This window comes from Cydia splendana, chromosome 21 (genome assembly GCF_910591565.1).
Source record: "Cydia splendana chromosome 21, ilCydSple1.2, whole genome shotgun sequence".
Lineage (NCBI taxonomy): Eukaryota > Metazoa > Arthropoda > Insecta > Lepidoptera > Tortricidae > Cydia > Cydia splendana.
The window spans coordinates 15,382,169-15,409,239 of NC_085980.1; the positions used below are offsets into that span (position 1 = coordinate 15,382,169).

At 46.0% G+C, this 27,071-nt stretch overlaps 1 protein-coding gene across 1 annotated transcript; it reads right to left on the bottom strand.

The window, feature by feature from the left end:
* On the bottom strand, window positions 1–26,734 carry LOC134801061 (ubiquitin thioesterase trabid). Its single transcript, XM_063773589.1, has 16 exons — window positions 25,879–26,734; window positions 23,423–23,524; window positions 18,736–18,823; window positions 18,481–18,575; window positions 18,183–18,282; window positions 17,763–17,852; window positions 16,889–17,036; window positions 14,369–14,454; window positions 13,419–13,532; window positions 13,029–13,157; window positions 12,518–12,723; window positions 8,716–8,896; window positions 7,563–7,692; window positions 6,359–6,452; window positions 5,304–5,452; window positions 1–375 (listed from the first exon to the last, which is right to left on the bottom strand). The coding sequence occupies exons 1-16, from the start codon at window positions 25,987–25,989 to the stop codon at window positions 297–299; spliced, it is 1,902 nt and encodes a 633-aa protein (XP_063629659.1). The 5' UTR covers window positions 25,990–26,734; the 3' UTR covers window positions 1–296.
* Between the last annotated feature and the right edge of the window lie 337 nt (window positions 26,735–27,071).

A 27,071-nucleotide genomic window follows, 5' to 3' on the forward strand; every position in this document is an offset into this window, starting at 1 on the left:
TCTCTCTCTCGCCTTGACAGTAGAGGCGTGTTCAGATATTTGTATCATATAAAGCGAGCCACATCCACAGGTAAATTATATCTACAAAGATTGAGTCTTAAGGTAATGTTGCTAAAACGCAATCTTTGTAGATATGCACCTGTGGATGGTTCTGATTTTGCTTCTTCACGATGCATTTGTTAGCGCCTTGACCGCTCCGATGGCGGCTGGGCAAGACAGTAGGTATTACAATGTGGTGGGCACCTCGAATAGTTCAGTGTAGTGTGTGTTCTTGTGTGTATGTGTGTGCGCGTGTGTTACTCGTCGTCGGTGTCGGGGTCGGAGGAGAGCGCGTGCGCGTGCAGCCGCGGCGGGAACGGCCCGCGGGCTTGTTGCCTGCACACAAAACCAAACTCATGGGTTATACAATACATACAGGGCGCAAACTATAACGGCAGGTTTAACTTTTTGATTTAGGTCACTAAATGGCGGACTAGTGACCTCAGATTTACAACGTGCAAGAAAGTAGAAATACAACATTGTTAACCAAAGATATTTGCGTCCTTGTACGATGTATCGAAGACTACTCGAATTTTGGGTGAGTCTCAGGATGGCGGGTGTACATCAACAAATGGAGCTGCGGTATACGTCAGGAGTTAGTGCTAGCAATGTGCCAAATGTGCGCCAAAATTGGAGCAATGTGCTCTTTAATCTCCAGAGATATTTAAGAAATAGATGACGCCCGCCATCCTGACGTCAGGTTGGCGGCTGCATTTCCAGTTCCAGCTAATGGCTGCCTACTCAAGGGTGAAAGTACTGCCTAAGGTTAGTGCTCGCAATGTGCTTCCACATGTATAAAGCACAATCAAATTCAGAGAGCGGTTAACGAGTAATATGGAATTGAATAAAAAAATATATAGACGCCTGCTTATTTTAAATAGCGATATCACATCTTCATTGCAGGCAGTTCAGGCGCACACAAAACATGCAGGCGCTTTACACAAAAAGTGATTAATAACATGATACTGGATACTAAACGCGTCTTAAGCCGAATGATTCATTTTATTTTATTAATAGAGTCATGTTACTTATTGAACTTGCGAGAAAAACGCAAAAAACTCGTTTAGGTACCGTAAAAACGAACACTCGGTAAAATATTTCTATTACTCTACGACCAACTATGTATTATACACATTAAGTGTTACTATTGCTTGAAGCTAGAACATTTTCTAAAACAAATGTGTCTACGTTAACCCATTCAAGGCCAGCGACTCTGCGTATGTGGGTCATGCCAGGCGTGGCTCACTCCGCGTTTTCGTCGCTTTGCTACAGGTAGCTAAAAGTACATCCGTTCCACACCAATTTTGGGGAATGCCATAATCCGCGCGTGGCGCTGTCGCCACCTAGCGGCCATATCTGTCCTGATCGTAAACAGACGCGTTTTGTTAGAGAGTGAGTCTTCTGTACCTAGTACTATTATTTACTCTGTGGTCATGCTCAAACAGTCCCACAGGGCCAGTAACTCGCATGTGTGTGTATGTGTTTATGTAAGTGCTATATACTGGCTATATAAGCTAACAAGCATTTGTATAAGGTATGTTAGGATAAAAAATATATTATAGGACACAAATTGACTAAGTCCCGCAGTAAGATCGAGAAGGTACGGGTACTCAGACAACGATATATATAATATACAAATGGGTACTTAAATACATAAGAAAAATATTTTCTTAAAGTTGCCGATATGTCTTTATCAACACGTGCAATGCTAATCTAACGAGATACTCGATTTTCGAAAGACAAGATAGTGAATAGAAATGCAGCTGCATGCTATGGTATTTTATCTTATCTGCCGCCGTTTCGCCAATAATGTCGCCGCAATCCATTGTCTTTATCTGCAATATAATAAAATACCCGAATAGAGAATCCTTTCTAAAGGAGATCGTCGATTTTGGGCCCAGAAGACAAACCATCGCGTATAATATGGTAGGTACAGACTTACAGTAATTATATGGGTACGCATTTTATTACGGAAAAATTATGATATTGGGTGTAAATGAAAATCATTTTTGTTCTGGAGGGCTACGGTGAAAATCGAAAATCGTCAATTGCGGGCAAATGTGACAGCTAAAACACGTTTCGCTACCGCGAAGACATCCGTCATGCGCCGAAAGACAATTATGGATCGAATATCGTTCCATAGATCTACCGCGAAACGCAATTTTCGAAGTTTTTGACAGCACGAAATTCGTAAACTGTCAAAACACACGTTACCTCAAGAGCTAACGTTGTTCTTTCGTATACCACAGTGCTGCCAGATAACTCACCTTTCAGCTTTTTATCCCGTTTTTGTGGCAGTGAATCCGCTCATTGTTTTGCAAACATTTTGAATGTCCTCTGTTTTTAAGCACTGATGCGGGATCAATAAATAGATAATTAGGGATTATGCTCGATCAACTCGCAGTTTCAAAGCAGTGCTCCTGTTTTTTCAATTTCATGACCTGGCAATTTCATTCTGTCATAATATGTTATCATGCCCTTCGTGTATCTTATTAATCTTATTATTATAGTTGATTGTGCTGTGCTGCGTGAAATTGTACTATTTGTTTCTGAACTGCAAAGATGGTTCTGTGGCAAGAGAACCTGGCTGAAGAAACCCGGCAACAAGCCGCTCGTATAGGTGCCTGATGCGGGAAAAAATCCGCTAAGTGAAAGTTCTAGACGCGGAGTTTGTAATACCACGCTGCATATTTCCACCTCCACGACGGAATAGCTGTAGGACCCTGTTCGATAAGGTATACGTAGATTATTTCGTAAGTCATTAATTAAATAGTCAAAACATTGAACATTCTCAAAGTTTCAAAGTTCTACATTCATGGGAAGCTATGTAGTGTCTGTCAGTATCTAATTAAAATAACATACCATTTGATATAATATATTTGTGTATCATACAGAAGATATTAATTTAATAATATGTATATATAAATGTTATGGGACAATCTTACCCAAATTGACAAAGCCCCACAATAAGCTCAAGAAGGCTCAGAGTTGGGCATTATTCGAATGAGTTTTCATCTAAATAATTATTCGAATAAACAATCATTCGTCATGGAATTATTCGCGAATAAATCATTCGTCAACGTTTTCGAATATTAAATGAATTATTCGTTATTTTATTCGAATAAATACCACGAATGATATTTTAGTACACGCTCACATTTGCCATCGATAAACAACTCGAGCGTATTTTAGGGTCAAGGGATTATATCGCAGGCAGCTAACTAGAAAGAGACCGATATATGAAAGAGCGACAAAACCACGTAACTCAACTTTCTTATCAGTTGTGTACTAGAGTTTACTTATGTTCATTAATCTTTGTTAGTAATTATTTAGTCGTTCGCATACTTCGGTCTACAGTTTGCGAAACGTTGTAAGCTTCGAGCTAGACCAAACCGAATCAAGATGACTTACAGGCAAATTCCTATCATATAATAGGAATTATAGAATATATACCTTCTGGACCAAAAGACAACCTGAACAGCATAGGTCACTACAGAGCACATTGCTATAGGCAAAATAAATGGATATGCTTTGATGATTTATGTAACAAAACTCGAAAAAGTAAAAAAAATATGATTATGCACTGCTTGACATACGGTCAAAAATGATCAATGTTAATATGATAACATCGTAGATTATAATGACAAATTTGTGATAATAATTGTGATACATTCGAAGACTGTATTTTGTTAGTACTAAAAATAAAAATATTGATTTGTTTATTATATGGTTTTATTTTTATATCTTTCCGAATCACATTGATTTAAACTTTCACGATTTTTACACATTATTAAATTGTACAATGGGACTTAATCGCGTATCTAAGTTATAACTTACGCGTGTTGCGTGTCGACAGAGTGACATCCCTAGTGCGCAAAACGTTCAAGCTGTTAAACAAGACCAAGTGCGGGTAGTTCGAAAAACTCGCGCGGTTAGAAGATGCTGATGTCAACTTAAGCCAGTCTTCTCCGAGACCACTGGGACAATGGCGTCCTCGAAACGTGGGAGGTAAATCTTATCACTTAGATACGCGATTAAGTCTCGTTGTACAATTTAATAATAAATTTCCGAATGTAACTACAACCTTAATACAAATGCTTGTTAGCTTATATAGCCAGTATATAGCACTTACATAAACACATACACACACATGCGAGTTACTGGCCCTGTGGGACTGTTTGAGCATGACCACAGAGTAAATAATAGTACTAGGTACAGAAGACTCACTCTCTAACAAAACGCGTCTGTTTACGATCAGGACAGATATGGCCGCTAGGTGGCGACAGCGCCACGCGCGGATTATGGCATTCCCCAAAATTGGTGTGGAACGGATGTACTTTTAGCTACCTGTAGCAAAGCGACGAAATCGCGGAGTGAGCCACGCCTGGCATGAGCCACATACGCAGAGTCGCTGGCCTTGAATGGGTTAACGTAGACACGTTTGTTTTAGAAAATGTTCTAGCTTCAAGCAATAGTAACACTTAATGTGTATAATACATAGTTGGTCGTAGAGTAATAGAAATATTTTACCGAGTGTTCGTTTTTACGGTACCTAAACGAGTTTTTTGCGTTTTTCTCGCAAGTTCAATAAGTAACATGACTCTATTAATAAAATAAAATGAATCATTCGGCTTAAGACGCGTTTAGTATCCAGTATCATGTTATTAATCACTTTTTGTGTAAAGCGCCTGCATGTTTTGTGTGCGCCTGAACTGCCTGCAATGAAGATGTGATATCGCTATTTAAAATAAGCAGGCGTCTATATATTTTTTTATTCAATTATTTCAATTCCATATTACTCGTTAACCGCTCTCTGAATTTGATTGTGCTTTATACATGTGGAAGCACATTGCGAGCACTAACCTTAGGCAGTACTTTCACCCTTGAGTAGGCAGCCATTAGCTGGAACTGGAAATGCAGCCGCCAACCTGACGTCAGGATGGCGGGCGTCATCTATTTCTTAAATATCTCTGGAGATTAAAGAGCACATTGCTCCAATTTTGGCGCACATTTGGCACATTGCTAGCACTAACTCCTGACGTATACCGCAGCTCCATTTGTTGATGTAAACTCGCCATCCTGACACTCACGAATTTTGGTAGTGTATCGGTATTCGCGGACGACGGCATGGTGAGGCATATAGGGGGCAGCGCCTGCTTAGCGGCGTTAAGCATTCAAGTTAGAGATTCTGGTCACGTGGTACGCCTTTCGCATGGCGGGGAGTTTAGGCGTTTGAAGACAAACAACTAGAAGAATATACATACGCGAGGCGCCGGTAGTGGTTGAGCCACTCCTCCAGTAGTTGAGCCACGAGTAAGGGTCTCGGGTGCAGGTGCTGTCGGGCACACAGCTGTCCCCCGCCGGTGACGCAGGCCGACAGCCAGCGGCGGACTATGCCTTCGGAGTCGCCCATCTGAAAGTTTGTATTCGCTTTTACAATATGTTCCGTTATCTCTTACCACACTGGCTGACTAAAAGAGGATCTAGGAAAAGAGCGTCCAAGTCTAGCAAACACACCATTTTCAGAATAATTGGTAGCTATGTTCGTTGTAATACATGTAGCGCGCGAGCTTATTCGCCAAATCTATACGTAACTCACACTCGGACAATTCAGTCACATTACTCGACGGACCAATAAGTTAATGTTCAAAACAAAATTGATTTATTGCATTCATGGTTGGTACCTACACAGTGCTATATAGTAGTAGTAATGTTTCACAGAGTCTGAAATAGTCATGCATTTCTTTCTACATGTTACAAAAGAAAGTTATCAAAATGAGACAAACCTAAATGAAACTACAGTACGATATTATTGATGTTAGTTATCAAGTAACCAACCTCAGTGCACGTAGTAGAGCACAAGGACCACTGTCTCGTGTGTATTGTTATTTGAGGGACTCCACTATCTCGGAAGATTATCTTTTGATCGATGAACTCCCGTCCTAAGCATGTTAAGAGCTTTCCATACTGCCCACTTTTCCTTTCCCCTGGAGGCAGGTGTTCCGCAGCTGGTATTCGTAACGGTGTTCCATCCAGCTATCTCCTGAGGGCTACACCCCGAGGGCTAGAAGTGGCAAACCATTGGCAGACAAAAATTTTGTTTTAAGAAGTTTGATCCCTTTATCAGGCGTGGCTCACTCCGCGATTCCGTCCCACACCAATTTTGGTGGCTAGTCATAGGCCGCCGCGCGTGGCGCTTGCGCCACCTAGCGGTCATATCTGTCCTAATCGTAACAGACACGTTTTGTTAGAGAGTGAGTCTTCTGTACCTAGTACTATTATTTATTCTGTGCCTTTACACGAAGAAGAAGTAACCAACCTCATCTACGGTGAGGAAGTGCACGGGTAGCAGTTTCCCCTCGCAGTCCGTGAGCGGCAGGTAACAACTATCATCGGTCTCCTCTTGCTCGTCCCTGCGAACACGTTACACATTTTACCTAAATCGATCCTATATCGAGCTCATGAATTCAAAATATTCATGAATACGAAAATATGAACCCACGAAGTTTATTAATATACGAAAATACACAGAAGAAAAAATATCAAACATTATTATTGCGCTTTAAAAAGTTTATACTCATACTAATCCCCAATAATAATAATAACAATTCTCAATCTCATGAAGGCCGAGAAGGACAAGTCCAGCAAGTACCTAGACTTAGCTCATGAGATTACCGCCATGTGGGATGTTGACTCGACGATCATTGTTCCGATAGTCGTGTCAGCGAACGGTCTCATAGCGAAGAGTCTCGACCAACACCTAGAGAGACTCTCGCTGGGTGGTTGGATCAAGGGTCAGATGCAGAAGGCGGTAATTTTGGACACGGCGCGTATAGTACGTCGGTTCCTCACTCTGCGGCCCTGACCACCGGCAGCTTGGGCCAAGCCCCGCCCCGGTGCCGGCGGCAACCTAGGTTAGGTTTTTTATAATGTGTTTATATGTATTTTTTATTGTTTTGTAAGTGTTTTTATATTTTACTTTTATATTCATATTATAACAAACCTAACTTAAGACGGAAAAAGCTATCCATAGTGGTGCAAAGGCTATCCATAGCCATCCAGCGCGGCAATGCCGCGAGTATTATGGGCACTTTTGCACCGGAAGCGTCTAGGAGCGGCAGCAATGTTTAGTTAGTAACTTGTGTGTGTTTAGTTTGTAAGTATGACTAACTGTATGCATGTTTTGATATAAATAAAAAAAAAAGACGAAAAATAAATAAAGAGAATAATAATAATTCTCATACTAACTTCATAGAAACAAATCAGCTTGAGATTTCTATATCCTACTATTATATCTCATCTTATCGCATATCAAAATTTTGCCATTTATAGCAGTGAACGCTTTTCACTGCACCCGCCTTGACATTTTTCTGTTTAGCCCTATGGTTGACTGGTAGAGAATGCCATAACATGAGGCATTAAGTCCGCCATTTGTAATGATAATATGTATAAAGTTAATAACCATTTGTACCTTTTTTGATGTGCAATAAAATAAAGTTTAAAATGAATGAAATATGGGGTACCTGCAAATGTAGTGGCGTCGACAATAGGGCTCGATGGGCACGAGCGCTGAGAAGTGTCCTCTCGTGTAGCCCACCGCCAGCGGCGACTTGGAACACAGCGCAGGCTCCCACAGCAAGGGAAGATATATACCTATACAAATTGAAACGATGCTATTAAGGGGCTGTCCATAAATTACGTCATCGATTTTTGACCCCCCCCAACCCTCCCAAAATCATGCCTCGAATTACCCCGTTTCCTCCTACGTCATGCTACCATCATCCGATGTCTAGACACTCCCCCGCCCCTAATTTGAAATGACGTCATTTATGAATAGCCCCTACGCTAGGAAACAAATTCCCTAAGGCTCATATATATGGTGGAAATATTCGCTCTTGGTTTTGGTAGCATAGATGGTAGAGCACTGGGCCAGCGATCCAGTGGCCGTTGGTTGCGTGTGTTGGTGGCGTGGCAGCGCGCCCTGTGGCTGACTATCGGTAACTAGCCACAGATCAACTGAACCACTATAGAGCCCGTCTCTAACTATCAGCTTTACTAGGACTCTGGGAGGCGGCCGTGGAGCTCGCTTTACAAGTGGACCTGGCGCTGGCTAAGTCCGTAGCCGCGCTGCCGCCCGCAGCGCGCCCTGTGGCTGACCATCGGTAACTAGCCACAAATCAACTCAACTAACTATAGAGCTTGTCTCTAGCTAGCAGCTTTACTCGGTCTCTGGGAAGTCTCACCAAAGACAGCAAATTGCCTGCTTTTAATGTGAAGAACTTCATTCAATATACACTCAATATCAGTAATATTACACAGAGATTGTCTATTTTAATTATGTTGAATGTGAAAACTGCTAAATGCATTATACGGTACATAATTTAGTGTCGCACTACCGACGGAAACATAAAACGACTTGTGATAATTAATCAGAGATACTCTATTTACGCTCTTGCACGAATCATCGAAGACTACACGAACTTAAGTGGTATCTCAGTCTTCACGCCCGACGGCTTGATGAGGCATATAGTCTAGTAACAAATTCTATCTAAAAATGCAAACCATGCTCGGAAGCTCGGAAACCGCTGCAACCACGAAACGACCCGGCGAAAGGAGGTCTGAAGGTCGACTAGGGGTCTAATTGAATGTTTGTTCACTATGATTAGATATTCTCACCCTGGAAGCGCGCGTATCCTAGCGCCTCGCCGCGGAAGGAGTTGACGACGTTGACGCCGTACACGATGATGGGCCGCCGCGTGACGTGCGCCAGCGCGAACACGTGCAGCTGGTGCAGCGCCGTGCCGGGCCGAGCGGCCGCCGACACGAGGCGGGACCATTCCGACCGGAGCTGGGACTCCTGGACAATAAACAAGGTTTGTTTTTATAATTAACAAAATGATCGGAAGTATCGGAACCCGAGTCAGGGCATTGGCTGCGCGCCTTGCCGTCGCGGAACATTGGTTCCCTTTTAGACCCGGCGTCACTGCGCGTAGCCGTATGCCTCAGGCTAGGTTTGAAAGCCTGCGAGCCACACGCTTGCTCCCGCTGTGGAAGCCATGTTGACGCTTATGGGCACCACGGACTCCACTGCCAATCAAGCGCCGGCCGATTTTATAGACACACGGCTCTAAACGACCTAATCCGCAGAGCACTCGGTACAGCCTCCATACTCCGAATGAAGGCTCGTGGGAGTCCGTTGGTAAAGAGGATTTCTGAGATTAAAGTATTATAAAAGTCAGTTAGATACAAAATGGTAGATTATACCGATTATACGTCAGCTGGTGGTGAACTTGGACAAAAGACAAAAATAACAGTAGTTCATAAGGGGTGTACAGTCACCGGCAATACTATAATACACAACGAAGGCCACAAAAATATCTGACACGATCTTATTTGTAGAGCCATAAGAGCGTGTCACATATTTTTGCGGCCTTCAAAGAGTAACATATTATTGCAGGTGACTGTACAGGTTTTTAAAGGGTCGGCAACGCGCATGTAACACCCCTTTAATTGCGGCGTCCATAGGCTACGGGAACCGCTTACTATCTGGCTGGCCGTAAGCTTGTTTGCCGCCGATGTGTAATTAAAAAAAACCCTTTTAAAAAACTATAGTTATCACTGGTAGAACACTAGTATACTCGTGTACCTCCGGAGCATAGTGCAACCTTGCCGCTCCTTGTCTCTCCCAGGCGGCCCAGCGGTCGTAGAAGCGCTCGCCGGCCGCCAGCAGCGACTCCGCCAGCGCCGCACGCAAGGCGCCGCGCCGGTCGAACACGCCGTACGCGCACTGCGACACTGGTAGAACACTAGTATACTCGTGTACCTCCGGAGCATAGTGCAACCTTGCCGCTCCTTGTCTCTCCCAGGCGGCCCAGCGGTCGTAGAAGCGCTCGCCGGCCGCCAGCAGCGACTCCGCCAGCGCCGCGCGCAGGGCGCCGCGCCGGTCGAACACGCCGTACGCGCACTGCGACACTGGTAGAACACTAGTATACTCGTGTACCTCCGGAGCATAGTGCAACCTTGCCGCTCCTTGTCTCTCCCAGGCGGCCCAGCGGTCGTAGAAGCGCTCGCCGGCCGCCAGCAGCGACTCCGCCAGCGCCGCACGCAGGGCGCCGCGCCGGTCGAACACGCCGTACGCGCACTGCGACACTGGTAGAACACTAGTATACTCGTGTACCTCCGGAGCATAGTGCAACCTTGCCGCTCCTTGTCTCTCCCAGGCGGCCCAGCGGTCGTAGAAGCGCTCGCCGGCCGCCAGCAGCGACTCCGCCAGCGCCGCACGCAGGGCGCCGCGCCGGTCGAACACGCCGTACGCGCACTGCGACACTGGTAGAACACTAGTATACTCGTGTACCTCCGGAGCATAGTGCAACCTTGCCGCTCCTTGTCTCTCCCAGGCGGCCCAGCGGTCGTAGAAGCGCTCGCCGGCCGCCAGCAGCGACTCCGCCAGCGCCGCACGCAGGGCGCCGCGCCGGTCGAACACGCCGTACGCGCACTGCGACACTGGTAGAACACTAGTATACTCGTGTACCTCCGGAGCATAGTGCAACCTTGCCGCTCCTTGTCTCTCCCAGGCGGCCCAGCGGTCGTAGAAGCGCTCGCCGGCCGCCAGCAGCGACTCCGCCAGCGCCGCACGCAGGGCGCCGCGCCGGTCGAACACGCCGTACGCGCACTGCGACACTGGTAGAACACTAGTATACTCGTGTACCTCCGGAGCATAGTGCAACCTTGCCGCTCCTTGTCTCTCCCAGGCGGCCCAGCGGTCGTAGAAGCGCTCGCCGGCCGCCAGCAGCGACTCCGCCAGCGCCGCACGCAGGGCGCCGCGCCGGTCGAACACGCCGTACGCGCACTGCGACACTGGTAGAACACTAGTATACTCGTGTACCTCCGGAGCATAGTGCAACCTTGCCGCTCCTTGTCTCTCCCAGGCGGCCCAGCGGTCGTAGAAGCGCTCGCCGGCCGCCAGCAGCGACTCCGCCAGCGCCGCACGCAGGGCGCCGCGCCGGTCGAACACGCCGTACGCGCACTGCGACACTGGTAGAACACTAGTATACTCGTGTACCTCCGGAGCATAGTGCAACCTTGCCGCTCCTTGTCTCTCCCAGGCGGCCCAGCGGTCGTAGAAGCGCTCGCCGGCCGCCAGCAGCGACTCCGCCAGCGCCGCGCGCAGGGCGCCGCGCCGGTCGAACACGCCGTACGCGCACTGCGACACTGGTAGAACACTAGTATACTCGTGTACCTCCGGAGCATAGTGCAACCTTGCCGCTCCTTGTCTCTCCCAGGCGGCCCAGCGGTCGTAGAAGCGCTCGCCGGCCGCCAGCAGCGACTCCGCCAGCGCCGCACGCAGGGCGCCGCGCCGGTCGAACACGCCGTACGCGCACTGCGACACTGGTAGAACACTAGTATACTCGTGTACCTCCGGAGCATAGTGCAACCTTGCCGCTCCTTGTCTCTCCCAGGCGGCCCAGCGGTCGTAGAAGCGCTCGCCGGCCGCCAGCAGCGACTCCGCCAGCGCCGCACGCAGGGCGCCGCGCCGGTCGAACACGCCGTACGCGCACTGCGACACTGGTAGAACACTAGTATACTCGTGTACCTCCGGAGCATAGTGCAACCTTGCCGCTCCTTGTCTCTCCCAGGCGGCCCAGCGGTCGTAGAAGCGCTCGCCGGCCGCCAGCAGCGACTCCGCCAGCGCCGCACGCAGGGCGCCGCGCCGGTCGAACACGCCGTACGCGCACTGCGACACTGGTAGAACACTAGTATACTCGTGTACCTCCGGAGCATAGTGCAACCTTGCCGCTCCTTGTCTCTCCCAGGCGGCCCAGCGGTCGTAGAAGCGCTCGCCGGCCGCCAGCAGCGACTCCGCCAGCGCCGCACGCAGGGCGCCGCGCCGGTCGAACACGCCGTACGCGCACTGCGACACTGGTAGAACACTAGTATACTCGTGTACCTCCGGAGCATAGTGCAACCTTGCCGCTCCTTGTCTCTCCCAGGCGGCCCAGCGGTCGTAGAAGCGCTCGCCGGCCGCCAGCAGCGACTCCGCCAGCGCCGCGCGCAGGGCGCCGCGCCGGTCGAACACGCCGTACGCGCACTGCGACACTGGTAGAACACTAGTATACTCGTGTACCTCCGGAGCATAGTGCAACCTTGCCGCTCCTTGTCTCTCCCAGGCGGCCCAGCGGTCGTAGAAGCGCTCGCCGGCCGCCAGCAGCGACTCCGCCAGCGCCGCACGCAGGGCGCCGCGCCGGTCGAACACGCCGTACGCGCACTGCGACACTGCTAGAACACTAGTATACTCGTGTACCTCCGGAGCATAGTGCAACCTTGCCGCTCCTTGTCTCTCCCAGGCGGCCCAGCGGTCGTAGAAGCGCTCGCCGGCCGCCAGCAGCGACTCCGCCAGCGCCGCACGCAGGGCGCCGCGCCGGTCGAACACGCCGTACGCGCACTGCGACACTGCTAGAACACTAGTATACTCGTGTACCTCCGGAGCATAGTGCAACCTTGCCGCTCCTTGTCTCTCCCAGGCGGCCCAGCGGTCGTAGAAGCGCTCGCCGGCCGCCAGCAGCGACTCCGCCAGCGCCGCACGCAGGGCGCCGCGCCGGTCGAACACGCCGTACGCGCACTGCGAGACGGCGTCCAGCAGGCAGTCGCCGGCCGAGCGGTTCCATAGCGCGTGCAGCCGCGATCCTGATACCAGTAAGTAAACAACGAATTAAGGACATTACCTCCGAACACCGTTAACAAATAAACAAAGACACATAAACCAGTCTTCTATCTTATCATATTATTTAATTTCCGAGTCAAAATATTAAACATCCGCGTCCTGTCATATAGGTACAAAGACTGAAAATGTAGTTTCTAAAATATACTGAAGGAATCGGGTCCCATCGATACAAATACTGCAGACTCTCTTGATCTAGAGGAAACTTCGGATAAAAGAATCATTACTAATTCAGATTGGAAAGTTTGTTTAGATGTTTTGAGTCACTCACCGAGCCGCACGCATAACTCGAGACTCCAGTTAATGAGGGGCGGTTCAGCCTCGAGGGTCTGTTGCGCGTCGCGGTCGAGCAGCTCCGAGAACAGTTGCTCTTGGATGGCTACTGGTAGTTCTTCGATCTCTGTGCCATAGAAAATAAGAAGAATAGGTTATGATGTTTAAGAAATTATGCCGTCATAGGTCTTTGCAGATTAACCGTGCAAAAACTAACAAACGCAGGCTGTTGCTTTAATTTTCACACTGACACACAGTACTCACGCTGCTCAAGGATCATCAAAATTAGAAGGTATTACGTACTAGTACGTACGAATTGAAGTGATTACGTTAGGCTACTACTAGGCTTCAAATTTCGAGCACTATTAGAGTTGAACATAACACCGACCTGCTGGTAACGCGAAAGTACAGAACTCGTTGAGGTAGCGGCACGCGAAGGCGCCCTTCTTGTAGCGGATGGAGGCGGCCACGTGCCGCCGGATCGCCGCCGCTACATCCGGAGCTGTTGACAAAAACAATTGGTTTCGGCTCTATAACGGTGAGATATCATATTCAATATTATATAGATAGACAAAGTAATCTTCTTCCTCGCGTTGTCCCGGCATCTTTGCCACAGCTGATGGGAGCCTGGGGTCCGCTTTACAACTAATCCCAAGAATTGGCATAGGCTCTAGTTTTTAGTTTTTACGAAAGCGACTGCCATCTGACCTTCCAACCCAGAGGGTAAACTAGGCCTTATTGGGATTAGTCCGGTTTCCTCACGATGTTTTCCTTCACCGAAAAGCGACTGGTAAATATCAAATGACATTTCGTACATAAGTTCCGAAAAACTCATTGGTACGAGCCGGGGTTTGAACTCGCGACCTTCAGACTGCAAGTCGCACACTCTTACCGCTAGGCCACCGGCGCTTCACGCTTCAGCAATAGACAAAGTAATACATAAAAAATACTTACTGCAACCTATTAGTGTATCGTAATATGATACGACGATAAGAGAACAGTTAAGTAATAAATGTAAGATGTAGTTGTAAAATTGGTATCTGAAATAGATGGTTCTGTTCGCCGCCGTACATTCTTTTACGCGGTAATCGCATTGTCATGTTTGTTAAACCAGGCAGCAACCTGTGTGACGCCGTATGACTCAATTTACATATCTCGACTGCCCAATATTTTATGGACTTTAGTTCTAATTTGTTTTTATACATATTGCATATTTATTTTATTTGTGAGTACGCATAATGATTGAAATATAAATTAAACACTGAAAGAGCTTCCTTCAGTAGCTGTTTTGCCTTAGGACAGCTTCAACCAAATGATACAATGCTGAACTGAACTGACCGATGTATGACGGCGAGCGCTTGAGCCCCGGGCCGCCGCCCGAGATGCGCGCGAGCAGCGTCGCCAGGATGTCCTCGCGCTGGAACCTGCGCAAACAGACACTTATTATATCCAGATATTTCCTTTTCATTACTCGTTGAGCCGAGGACAAAACATCCGGCGCTTTGAGAAATTGTATTATTCTTTAGTCTTTATTTATATTAGGAGATTTTACAGGTTTTTTTAACGGTTTTGCCATTAAATATTTAAATAACAGATATATTTGAAACTAAACGAAAACTGTATAGTCAAATCGGTGACTAGTGTTAAGCGTTGAACTGGCGTTCTAAAAATTCTCATAGATGACAGGGTTACTTTTCGTAATATCTCGATCCTCATTCACGATGGCATGGTGAAGTATGTAGCCAAATGATTAATGATTCTCCCCACCACCACAACCGACACGACATGACCGAGCGAAGCTAGATCTTAGGGTCAACTAGAGGCCCATTGTGATGTTTGTTTTGTAATCTATTGCGTGAAGTAATATCTTAATACAATTTTTTACAAAACAAACATCACAATGGGCCTCTAGTTGACCCTAAGATCTAGCTTCGCTCGGTCATTTCGTGTCAGTTGTGGTGGTGGGGAGAATTATTAATCATTTGGCTATATACTTCACCATGCCATCGTGCATGAGGATCGAGATATTACGAAAATTGGTGTAGTCTTCGATGCAAAGGCGCAACTATCCACGAAACTATGTATATCAGATCGATATTTTCAGAGCGATCCACGGCGTTCAGAGCTAAACTTGCGTTCTGTAAATTCCCAGAGTCGCTATTCGGGGCGAACTGCTCGTTCACTTCAACTCGTCGGGCTCGGGTACCTGATGGCGAGGTGCACTAGCGTGTGTCCGGCGTCGAAGGCGGAGGCGCGGTCGAGCAGCGCGGCCTCGTGCGCGGCCGCAGGTACGTGGCTGAGTATTGTTGGGTGTGGTACGGTACCTGATGGCGAGGTGCACTAGCGTGTGTCCGGCGTCGAAGGCGGAGGCGCGGTCGAGCAGCGCGGCCTCGTGCGCGGCCGCAGGTACGTGGCTGAGTATTGTTGGGTGTGGTACGGTACCTGATGGCGAGGTGCACTAGCGTGTGTCCGGCGTCGAAGGCGGAGGCGCGGTCGAGCAGCGCGGCCTCGTGCGCGGCCGCAGGTACGTGGCTGAGTATTGTTGGGTGTGGTACGGTACCTGATGGCGAGGTGCACTAGCGTGTGTCCGGCGTCGAAGGCGGAGGCGCGGTCGAGCAGCGCGGCCTCGTGCGCGGCCGCAGGTACGTGGCTGAGTATTGTTGGGTGTGGTACGGTACCTGATGGCGAGGTGCACTAGCGTGTGTCCGGCGTCGAAGGCGGAGGCGCGGTCGAGCAGCGCGGCCTCGTGCGCGGCCGCAGGTACGTGGCTGAGTATTGTTGGGTGTGGTACGGTACCTGATGGCGAGGTGCACTAGCGTGTGTCCGGCGTCGAAGGCGGAGGCGCGGTCGAGCAGCGCGGCCTCGTGCGCGGCCGCAGGTACGTGGCTGAGTATTGTTGGGTGTGGTACGGTACCTGATGGCGAGGTGCACTAGCGTGTGTCCGGCGTCGAAGGCGGAGGCGCGGTCGAGCAGCGCGGCCTCGTGCGCGGCCGCAGGTACGTGGCTGAGTATTGTTGGGTGTGGTACGGTACCTGATGGCGAGGTGCACTAGCGTGTGTCCGGCGTCGAAGGCGGAGGCGCGGTCGAGCAGCGCGGCCTCGTGCGCGGCCGCAGGTACGTGGCTGAGTATTGTTGGGTGTGGTACGGTACCTGATGGCGAGGTGCACTAGCGTGTGTCCGGCGTCGAAGGCGGAGGCGCGGTCGAGCAGCGCGGCCTCGTGCGCGGCCGCAGGTACGTGGCTGAGTATTGTTGGGTGTGGTACGGTACCTGATGGCGAGGTGCACTAGCGTGTGTCCGGCGTCGAAGGCGGAGGCGCGGTCGAGCAGCGCGGCCTCGTGCGCGGCCGCAGGTACGTGGCTGAGTATTGTTGGGTGTGGTACGGTACCTGATGGCGAGGTGCACTAGCGTGTGTCCGGCGTCGAAGGCGGAGGCGCGGTCGAGCAGCGCGGCCTCGTGCGCGGCCGCAGGTACGTGGCTGAGTATTGTTGGGTGTGGTACGGTACCTGATGGCGAGGTGCACTAGCGTGTGTCCGGCGTCGAAGGCGGAGGCGCGGTCGAGCAGCGCGGCCTCGTGCGCGGCCGCAGGTACGTGGCTGAGTATTGTTGGGTGTGGTACGGTACCTGATGGCGAGGTGCACTAGCGTGTGTCCGGCGTCGAAGGCGGAGGCGCGGTCGAGCAGCGCGGCCTCGTGCGCGGCCGCAGGTACGTGGCTGAGTATTGTTGGGTGTGGTACGGTACCTGATGGCGAGGTGCACTAGCGTGTGTCCGGCGTCGAAGGCGGAGGCGCGGTCGAGCAGCGCGGCCTCGTGCGCGGCCGCAGGTACGTGGCTGAGTATTGTTGGGTGTGGTACGGTACCTGATGGCGAGGTGCACTAGCGTGTGTCCGGCGTCGAAGGCGGAGGCGCGGTCGAGCAGCGCGGCCTCGTGCGCGGCCAGGGCCCGCGCCGGGTCGCCGCCGGCCGCCAGGTACGCCTCCACGCGGCCCACGTCGCCCTCCACCACACCTCACATACAAAAAAAAAACAATCTACTTAATTCAATTTTCCTAGCACGAGGGCGCAGTCGCAGGGCGAACATCTTATTTTTGTTACTCTTTGGACCGCCGACCGGGCGCAAATTTCGTCAATTAAAAAAACCGTCCGTCGGTTGTATCGCGGACAGAAAGACCGTCAGCTCGTCGCATGAACATGTAATACAATCGGCTGATGATTTTTTGAATTTAGAGTAACATCTTAACTATCATCTGACAAAGTATCAAACGGGAGGCGTTGGCTAAATTTAGTTTCAATTTATTACGTGTTTCTGTGGCCGCCATTGCTAAACCCTCCAACTGTGCGGTAGCTGACGTCTACAAGGATTCATTACACATGACCCGGGAGGCTATTGGTCTTGGAAATATGTTCCTGCCTCGCGGTCTATTATTGTATTAATTAAAAAAAAAATGCAATCGCAGTTGTGAACATGAAACAGACGAACGAAGAATGGAAGGAAACCGTTTGTGGATTTCCATCAGAGAAGAGTCCTTAGTCTTCATGTGCAATAAGGATCATTCTACAATCAGATTTTCAGATAAAAAGGTACTTATTGCGCTTGAAGCATAAGGACCATTCTGTGATGGAAAGCTACATTTTTATTCCGCTTTAAAGGACAAAAGTAGTTAAAACAAACAAATTAGTGGTTTAATATATGACCATTTGCTTAATGCCATAAATGACTAGTAATAAACTCACCCATGCAAGCTTGTAGCCACAGCCAGTCCGGGTTGTTACGACGCTTATCATTTGACGATGCGTTTTGGCTATTACAGATGTCATTAATTCCTGAAAAGGTAATATTTTATTAAAAACCCGTAAATTATTATCATAAGACAGAACTTTTTTTACTAGCGTCGATAAAGCAGACGCTAAACGCCTTTACCTCGGATCCTTTTTCATAAACGCGCTACAAACCTCAATTAGGTAATAATCGTTTGTCTTTATCTGTCATTTTGACTTATGTATTTGTAAGAAAGGGATAAAACATAATTTAACTAAATCAGGCCCGTAATGTTTTATGAATAAGGGGGTTAGTCTGTACAATAAGGTTTACGAATGGTCCTACGGACTAGCAGTGTGGACGGGACGGTACTGGTACATGTACTATGTACTGACCGACAGGCGACGGCTTGGGCTCGGGCGGCGCGGCCGCGGCGGCCGGCGCGCCGCACATGGCGCACTTGAGCGACCGCGGCCAATTTTCGTATGTACACGTCTGAAATATAACAAATGCAGGTAGTACTGAATATTGTCGTATAGGACTTATGACAAAGACACAAAATAAATGATCAGCTAAGAGATAAGACTGCAGAGGTTACCGGCCTGTTTCATGTCTATACATGACTATGACGTGCTTGTGTGTTCGGCCTCTCTTTACGGTTCACCTGATATCAAAAGCTATTCATATATTTACCGGGCAAGGCCACTTGGCCTGGCAGGAGGCGCCGGCCTGCCCGACTGGAGATGCGATCCTGAGGGGTTTCAGGCGCTCCGCTACTGCATCAGCCTCTGAATTCAAATAAAAACAAATTTATCCTAATTTAAACAAAATAATGCAAAGCAGTCGTTCAACAACAGATAGGGATTTCAAAAAAACATGTCAAGGTCGTATAAATAAAATGTGTGATTTTATACCTTTTGGACCTCATACCGTTGTGATAAAGCTTACCTGAGTCGTGAGGAAGCGCCCGCGCGCCGTCCTGCAGCTTGAGAATATCTTCACCCAGTAGCGGCTTGCTTGTGCGGCACATCGTACACTGAAATTAAGACGAATATGTACCCAAGTAACACACAAGCAGGATAATATAGTAAAATTATCATCTTATTCAAATTATGATTGCATATATTTTGTGTATAAGCGGTGGAAATTACTAAATTCGGAATAAAGAAATATGTGCGCCTAGTGGGGCCTATATACCAATTAATGCTGAATAAATTTTGCATAGTATCGGTTTTGCATATTAAAACTGAATATTACTTATTTCTTACACAGTTAGTCGGACATTATTCAGCTTAAAGCATTTGTGGTTACTAAAAGCTGAATAATAGCGGCATTAGCAGCAATTAGCTGTATATATTCTGTGTTGTGAGATATTAAGCAGACAATATTAAGAAAAATGTGATAGTGGCTACTAAATGCTGAAAAGAAGCGTCGGCGGAGACTTTCAACTGTATAAAAGCGGTTGCATTTTCTGTTTTAATGCTAGTTTTTGAATAAAGGTGGACGCTATTACTGGAAGCTGTAATGAAATCCAAATCTTATTTGTTATTCAGTAGCTGCATATATGGGTTAATTATGGCTTTTATAGACATAACGTCTGAATAATAAATACTAAAACAACACTTATACTTAAGTTATAGCGATTTTAGTACACATGTACTATCTTTTCTTGCTAAAAGCTGCAAAATGAACGCAATGACAAGCGCTATTCAAACTACTGCTTAGTATCAACAAGTGCGCGGTGGAGAGGGTTCCGTAGCTTTATACACGCTCAACGGTGCTACTTGAGCCTGATTGCCTTGAGCTTGAGCTTGTTTTTATTTTATTTTGAACGCATCTTGCGTATTTATTCTTTAATCCAATCATTATTAAAAAAATCGAGGTTTAGTTTTCTTAACAATTCTTTTCGATTGGTTATTTTACGTAAACAATTACTAGCTTCCATCGTAAACACTGTTAACGGACCATTTGCATACCTTACTGCAACGAGATAAGGTTTACCAATGGCCATTTAAGGTTGTTGCTAGTTGGCAAACAAGGTGTCAAATGCTAGTTATTGATATTGTTGCATTAAAAACTTGTAGACTGGACTTGGTATGTGAAAAATAAAATAATCACCCCCATTAAAATATAGCGAAATCGGTTCTCCTGTCGATTTTGAACGGACTGTTTTTAGGTTTCAAGTGAGTCTACTCATACCCATCCCACACTATACTCGTACTCATACCTAAACAATACTGCCCATACCAAACCATTCTTGTACTCATACCCGTGATACCCGCTACTAATATACCCGCACCTTCGCACCTATACCATATTCATATTCATACCATACTCGTAACCATACCATACTCATACTATATACATCTTCGTACTCACGTCGTACATCTTTGCGTGTACCTTTACCTACTACATATTTGTCGGAACTGATAACGGAAAAAATAACTGTGTAATCTGCCGTGCCCCCAGATTTATCATATAACTTAAATATTATATCGCGTTTATAATATTAGTAGGAAGTAGGATTGAATATTGCCCGTTTTACATACCTATAATGTTTCTCATCAAAATAGTGAGGATCTATGTGGTTTTTACCATTTGTGTATAGAACCCTAATAGGCTTTAAGATTGAGAAAACAATTACTATTATACTGATGTTATTCAAAACTTGTTGTTCTAAAACCATTATTATCTAACATGTAGCTTAGTAATGCGAATAATGTGAATGCCTATTCAGAAATTTAGCACATAATAGCTGTGGCAGCAGCTTATATTCAGCACAGTCGGACGCCATTACGGTTGCTCATATTCTAACCTCTATTACCAACCAATTAAATAGGAATTTAAAATGAACTGAAAAACCCATTTATATTCATTTATAAAACTAGTTTTATCGTAACATAACTTGTTAAAGTACATTTTCTATCACTAAAACATCTAAACACCGCAAATAATTACAAATTTAAAAGTGGAGTACTAAATTTTCTATATTTACTTTCTAAACAGTGCATTATTTACGCAGCGCTTTAAAATTTTAAATAAAATGTATATATATATTTACAGTAAAGTCGCATGCGCAATGAAATTGATGTTATGTAAACATCAAATCAATATGTGGGTAATGTCCTCCTTATTTTGTATTCACTTCAGAAACTACACTTTGACACGAGTTCACAAATTAAAATGGAAGACAAATCATACACAAATAGCTGAATATATTTTCTGTAACAATGCACTTTTGAACCAAAAGCTTCATAACGTGTGACTAACTGAGTCATTTCTATACAAAGCTGGATAACTTTGGTTTAAAAGCGGTATAGAAGCTTTTGACAGCCTCTATACAAGTGTTATTCAGCGATCCAATGTGTGGGGACACACTTATACAGCTATTACATTACTGTTATTCAGTATTAAGCGGCGTGGGCATGCCCAATTTGCGCCCAAACCTTCTGTATAACGTCTGTATTAGCGCTTATACAGAAGATATACAGCTACCTTATTCAGCATTCAGTACGGCATGCTCTATTATTCAAACAATATTCAGCTACTTTTGTGTTACTTGGGTAGTTCCTGAACATAATTTTATTAAGCTTAATAGTACAAATAAATATTAAACGTATACAGAAACCATATAAGTAACTAATTTTCTGGAACTCTTTAAATAACGTATTACTTTACGCAAAGTTAGGTCCAGTAAAAAAATATTAAAATTTTAATTTATTTAAAAATAAATTAGACAAGCACACCTATAGTACATCTACTTGTCAATAATAACTGTTAATTATTACTGGATACAGGCAACATCAGTTGTCACAACTGCCTGCCTGCTTATAAAATAATAATAATAATACGCCCGCAGGGCAGCTTGTGGCGAGCTGTTGGGGAGTAACGACCCCACGGACCCGAGTGCTCCCGAGAGTCGGTCAGGGTCTCTGTCTCCAGCGTGTCTTCGTCAGTTGGAGTGGACCCCAAGGGGACCCGCATGACTCTCAGCTCTGGCTTGTCTCCATTGGCCGTTCAGAGAGGAGTCGCTAGAGCTATATGCTCCAGGGGTGGAAGTGAAAGATGCATAAGACGCAAGTTGGCTCAGTGGCTGGTAACAGCCACTGGGTAGAAAGCGGCGCACACCTCTCGACACCTCTGAGCCGCTCACACCGATGCATGTTGCTCCTGGTCGTCTTCGCGACGGCAGTTTCAGGGGCCCATCTAGTCAGCGGCAAGTCACCACCTGCCTCGATAACGTGTGTTAGCATTGTTATGGCAGGTGTCTGGACTTCTTTACAATGGCCCAGGCTCATTGTCCACCCAAACTTCAATCAATAGACCGGTATACTATTCACTTTTTCTACAATAGTCCCAATGCCTGTTGCGACCGGCTCATGGGTGTTTATTGTTGCGGGTTCCAGCAGGCGTTCTACATGGCGTTAAAGCTCTTCAAGGGGCCTCTACGTGTTGGAAGTAACTAAAACCCACGCAAGCCTATCAAAAGACCGGGATTTATAGGCCCGTGAAACCCAAAATGGACTTACAAATAATAATAAGATTAATAAAGTACACTTTTTGTGAGCCTTGCCCATGTATGAATCAGCCAATTTTTTTTCGCTATTTCGATATTAGTCCCATAATAAGTTCTTTAATCTTCTTGTAGGCATCCTTCATTTTACGCCACTCGTCACGGTTCTGTGCGACCTGGAGCCACTTCTTCCCCGCAGACCCCGCAGTCTTTTTGATGTCGTTGTGCCAACGCATCTGGGGTCTACTTTGAGGACGCTCCTCCCCCCACGGTCGCCACTCGAGTAGTCGTTTACTTCACGAAAGTATAGTATGACGTATGACCTATTAAGTAACTACGCAGAGTATGGCTGGTGTTTAAAATAACTTGTATAGGACCTATAATATAACTAACTAATATGTATAAGTAATAATAATCATAGATTGTTTATACGACAACGGTTTCACTGACTTGAATTTTTAGTCGCTATTGGCGACATGTTTCGGGCCCGTCGGGGGTCCTTCCTCAGGCTCGACTGCTCGCGGCGGCTGCAACTCGTGCACTGATCGCGCCGCCCGCGTCGTCGCTCGTTGCGCGCGCGCTGACAGAGCGGGGGTGGGGGGCGCTTCCATGCAGGTGGCAACATCCAGCCTCCGTCCCGATTGAAGTTAGGGCGGCGGAAGCCTATAATACCTGGTATTAGGCGGGAAGTGCGTTATGACGATCGCGTGGACATAGTGAGTGCAGTGTGCTTGACGCCGGACGATGCAGCCGCCCTACCAGACCTTCACCTGACAACTCCGGCTGCGGAGTGCACCGCGCCCCCCACCGCTCTGTCAGCGCGCGCGCAACGAGCGACGAGGCGGGCGGCGCGATCAGTGCACGAGTTGCAGCCGCCGCGAGCACTCGAGCCTGAGGAAGGACCCCCGACGGGCCCGAAACATGTCGCCAATAGCGACTAAAAATTCAAGTGAGTGAAACCGTTGTCGTATAAACAATTTAAAATATGTCTCACGAAAGTTTAATATCGAATAATAATCATACTGTGATATTGTGACTAACTATTTTGCTACACCCTTTTCAGGGTCCATGTAACATACTGATATGCAAATAATGATCTCTATGTCTAAGTTCCAATCTTACCTTCCTAGAAAGCGGGAAGTTCTCATAGGTGCACGTCTCGCATTGCCACTTGCCGCCCGAGCCGCCCGTGCTAGTAGGCGCGGGCGCAGCGCTCTCTGTCACCTGTCAACAACTAATCGTTGTTAAGACGAAACAGGAGCTGAGTTTTAAATATTTTAGGTAAATATACCCGTCTCGCTAACGGAAGCGGCACCTAAAAGTAGTGCGATAAGGACAAGGCGAAAAATCCTGCGTAAAAATCTCAAAAATCGAGGTTTCGTACTCCTCTGTTTCCTCCTCCAAAACTTAACCAATCGTAACCAAATTTGGAAATCTAAATGATTATGAAATTATCTGTGTCGGACCGTTTTGCTTTTTTGGCTAATTGATATCAGTTTTGAATGCCACGCCTCTCATTGCGGCATAGTCAATTAGGCCATTTTGGCCATTTATGAAGGGCTCTAGCGCCTTAAAAAACAAAAATATCAAAAAAGCAAAACGGTCCAAGACAGATATTGACAATATTAATCTGTGTTGAAAAATTCATTGCTCTAGCTTCAAAAACCACGGAGGAAAACGAGGAGTACGTTTGTGTGGAGAAATGACCACTCCCGTTGGCTCTTAAACATTGCAGCAATGTACAGAAGACAGCTAAGCTGTCTTATAAACTCAATTACTGACTGTATTACTGTCATTGATTTCTGCTGATTCTGCCTGCAGCCTAAAAACTCTTGAAGCACACCCACTCACATACATACTTCTTCAAAAAGCAGTTATCATGAACACACTTGTAGATTAGTACGTAAAATTCCTATCTTTAGATCAGTAGAATCCTAAAAATTCCATTCTCGTTTGGCCAAAAGCCCGCAATTATGTGAGTAAAATAAATAGGTAGTAGGCTTGAAGACCACATAGATTTGTGTTCTTCTCTGACTCTTGCTGAGCACGAAAGGATGGAAGTGCATGCTTGGGACCGCAGATATCATGGTTTTGAATTGTTATTTGTTGTGAGGTTTAAAAATAAAATTAAGCACACACTCAAAATAAAAGTCAATATATTGCAGATTAAAACACTATTTTTATAGTAATAAAATATTCCACGTAGCATTTGTTGCTCTTAGTAGGTGATCCTGCAAGAGATAAACAATTGTATGACCTCTATAACGCCCACACCTATCTGACTTGTCATTACCTACTCAGTGCAAGAAGTAAACAAGTAAAAAATTTTACCTAACTACAGGTTTCATTTATCATCCTACTAGTTACTAGTTGGTAATGGACATTGCCTACAAATTTGAAGGTCCTAATAGGTTTGAATCTCAGTCAGGGCATTTATTTGTATGTTATTATTATCACAAAAAATTGTCTCCCAGTTTTGGATCTATTCTAGGTATTTATCTGTCTGTCATACATGTATAAATAAATGATGTATATTATTTATCATCTAGTATCCACAACATAAGTAATTTTACAGAGTAAACTTGAAACTATAACATACATATTAAGGATACAAACATTTCCACCCACATACATACCCAGCTCAGTTGTTTTCTCACTTGCAGTTCCAGCAATATTGAGACTCTAGTGAAGTTACAATCATCTTGATATGTTTTAACAACATTGATATGTTTTATCTTATGCTGTTGCATTAAGGTTCAAGTCAGGTCAGTAAACCATGTCAATGATGGTTCTAAGCAGATAGAAAAGTCCCTGTTAAAGCTATAGCGATAGCTTGAAACACTAAATTGAATCAACACAAAATTACAATACATCAATTTATACTGTTTAAAGGATCACCATAACTAGAGTTGGGATCTTTGGTGGCATATTAAAACCTTCAGGCGCCTTAATACTTTTCTAGATTTAAATAATGATTGAATTTCTATTGAATGTTATACTCAAAGCACATTATTTAATATTTAATAAAGAACCAGTGGAAAATATGAGTTTAATTCAAATGGAAAATTCATAAACATAATTTATTTAAAAACACATATTTCATGGTTTTTAAATAAATCGTCAGGTGACAAGCAAAAGTCAGTAACTAACATCATTGAAATTATTGGACAATAAACTGTGTTACAAGTGTAATAAAGTGCATTGTTGCTTTAATTTTTTGATAGTACTTAGTGAGTTTTGCTTGTCACCCGACGAAATTATGTTTATGCCATTATGTACTCAATAAAGCAATAACAGTGTTTAGATCAAAAAGAGAAAAAACGGTTCTTAGAGCAGGAGATAATTATCATCTAAGTGTTGATGTATAATGTCAGAAATTACATCTGAAATTGATGTCATATTGAAAAACAACATTACAAAATATAATACATCTTTATCTCTCGGGTTTTTCTCATGACTGAGGATAACAATTACCAATATAATAATATAGTCCCATTTTGAAGTAAATAATTTGATCTGCATCTGTGATCAAAGCAAAATTTGGTTATTTAGTAGGGAAATAAGATTGTTGCCCTGACCTGCGGAGATTGTGGGGGAGTGTTGGTGGAGGCATCCAACGCGCACTGCGCACCCTCGGGCTCGGCGCCAGCGCCGGGCTCCGCGGCCGACTCGCGCCCCGCAGCGCTCATGGCGCCGCGCAGTACTTCTCCTACGCCCCCAGTTAAGAAGCCAGCATGATCCGCTCGACGTGGACGCTTCACGACGCCGCCGTCATCTATTCACCATGTAGCAACACCCCCACTCTGCGAACAGATATGACCACTCACGATGCGCACTTGAAGCCCTACCTTCTTACACGCGCGATTTTCACTTCGCCAATTTCTTATTGGACATTTTGACAGTTCACTAAATAGCATTTATGTGAGCTTTAATATTAATAGAACGCGATATGCGACTTGGCAACGGTCATTTGCATGTTTTTGGCGTCGTTACACAATATAAGTATTCAAGCATCGATGGCATAAGGTCAAGAACGAGGCAGTAATCCGAGCGTAGAGACTCACTCTACCTACACTGCTGTGCAACGATCGTTGGACACTTTCACTCTATGTTGTTGGGATGGGATTGAGCTTTGCGATGTGCTTCGGAATCAGATAAAAAAAACTATGGGTTACGGGAGAAACCAAAAGTAACAATGGAGCTAATAAACGGAGGCAATATTTTTATACGGTATTTTGACAAATAAATTTATGTCAATCGAGGAAATGAGATAGCTCAATGTTAAAAAAAATGTGTCAAAGATGCAGAGTGATTGGTTGAATACTGCAAATGAATATGTAAATATCCTTTACAGCCAATGAGAAAAGAGTTATGGATTTTACTAACCAATAGCAATTTAATAAATAAACGTCCTCGATTCGAAATTGATCCAAGATGGCACCCAAAATAAAGTGTTTTATCTATGGTCGTCCGTCATTGCCAGTTTGCCAGTATTGCCAAGACCAAGGGCCCAACGTTTTCTGTTCTCTTTCACGGCGCAGCAACTAGTATCATTTCTCTCTCCTCGCTCTTTTAAAAATGCCGTTTGTCAAAAAAGGACAACCATACTGTTGACAAGATGGACTTCAAATCAAGTGTTGCCTTTTTTGATGCGCCCAGGCTGTGTATGTGTGCGTAAAAGCGTATATGTGTGCTCTTTTAGGGATGTGAAAAGTCGATTTTAACCATGTTATATATCGATAAACGCTACACAGCGGAACGAAATAGCGAT

Coding starts and splice junctions, on each gene's coding strand:
- LOC134801061 (XM_063773589.1), bottom strand. CDS start 25,989: ATGAGCGCTGCGGGGCGCGAGTCGGCCGCGGAGCCCGGCGCTGGCGCC. Junction 18,824..23,422: donor ACTTCCCGCTTTCTAGGAAG/GTAAGATTGGAA, acceptor TCTTAATTTCAG/TGTACGATGTGCCGCACAAG. Junction 18,283..18,480: donor AGGCCAAGTGGCCTTGCCCG/GTAAATATATGA, acceptor GTTATATTTCAG/ACGTGTACATACGAAAATTG.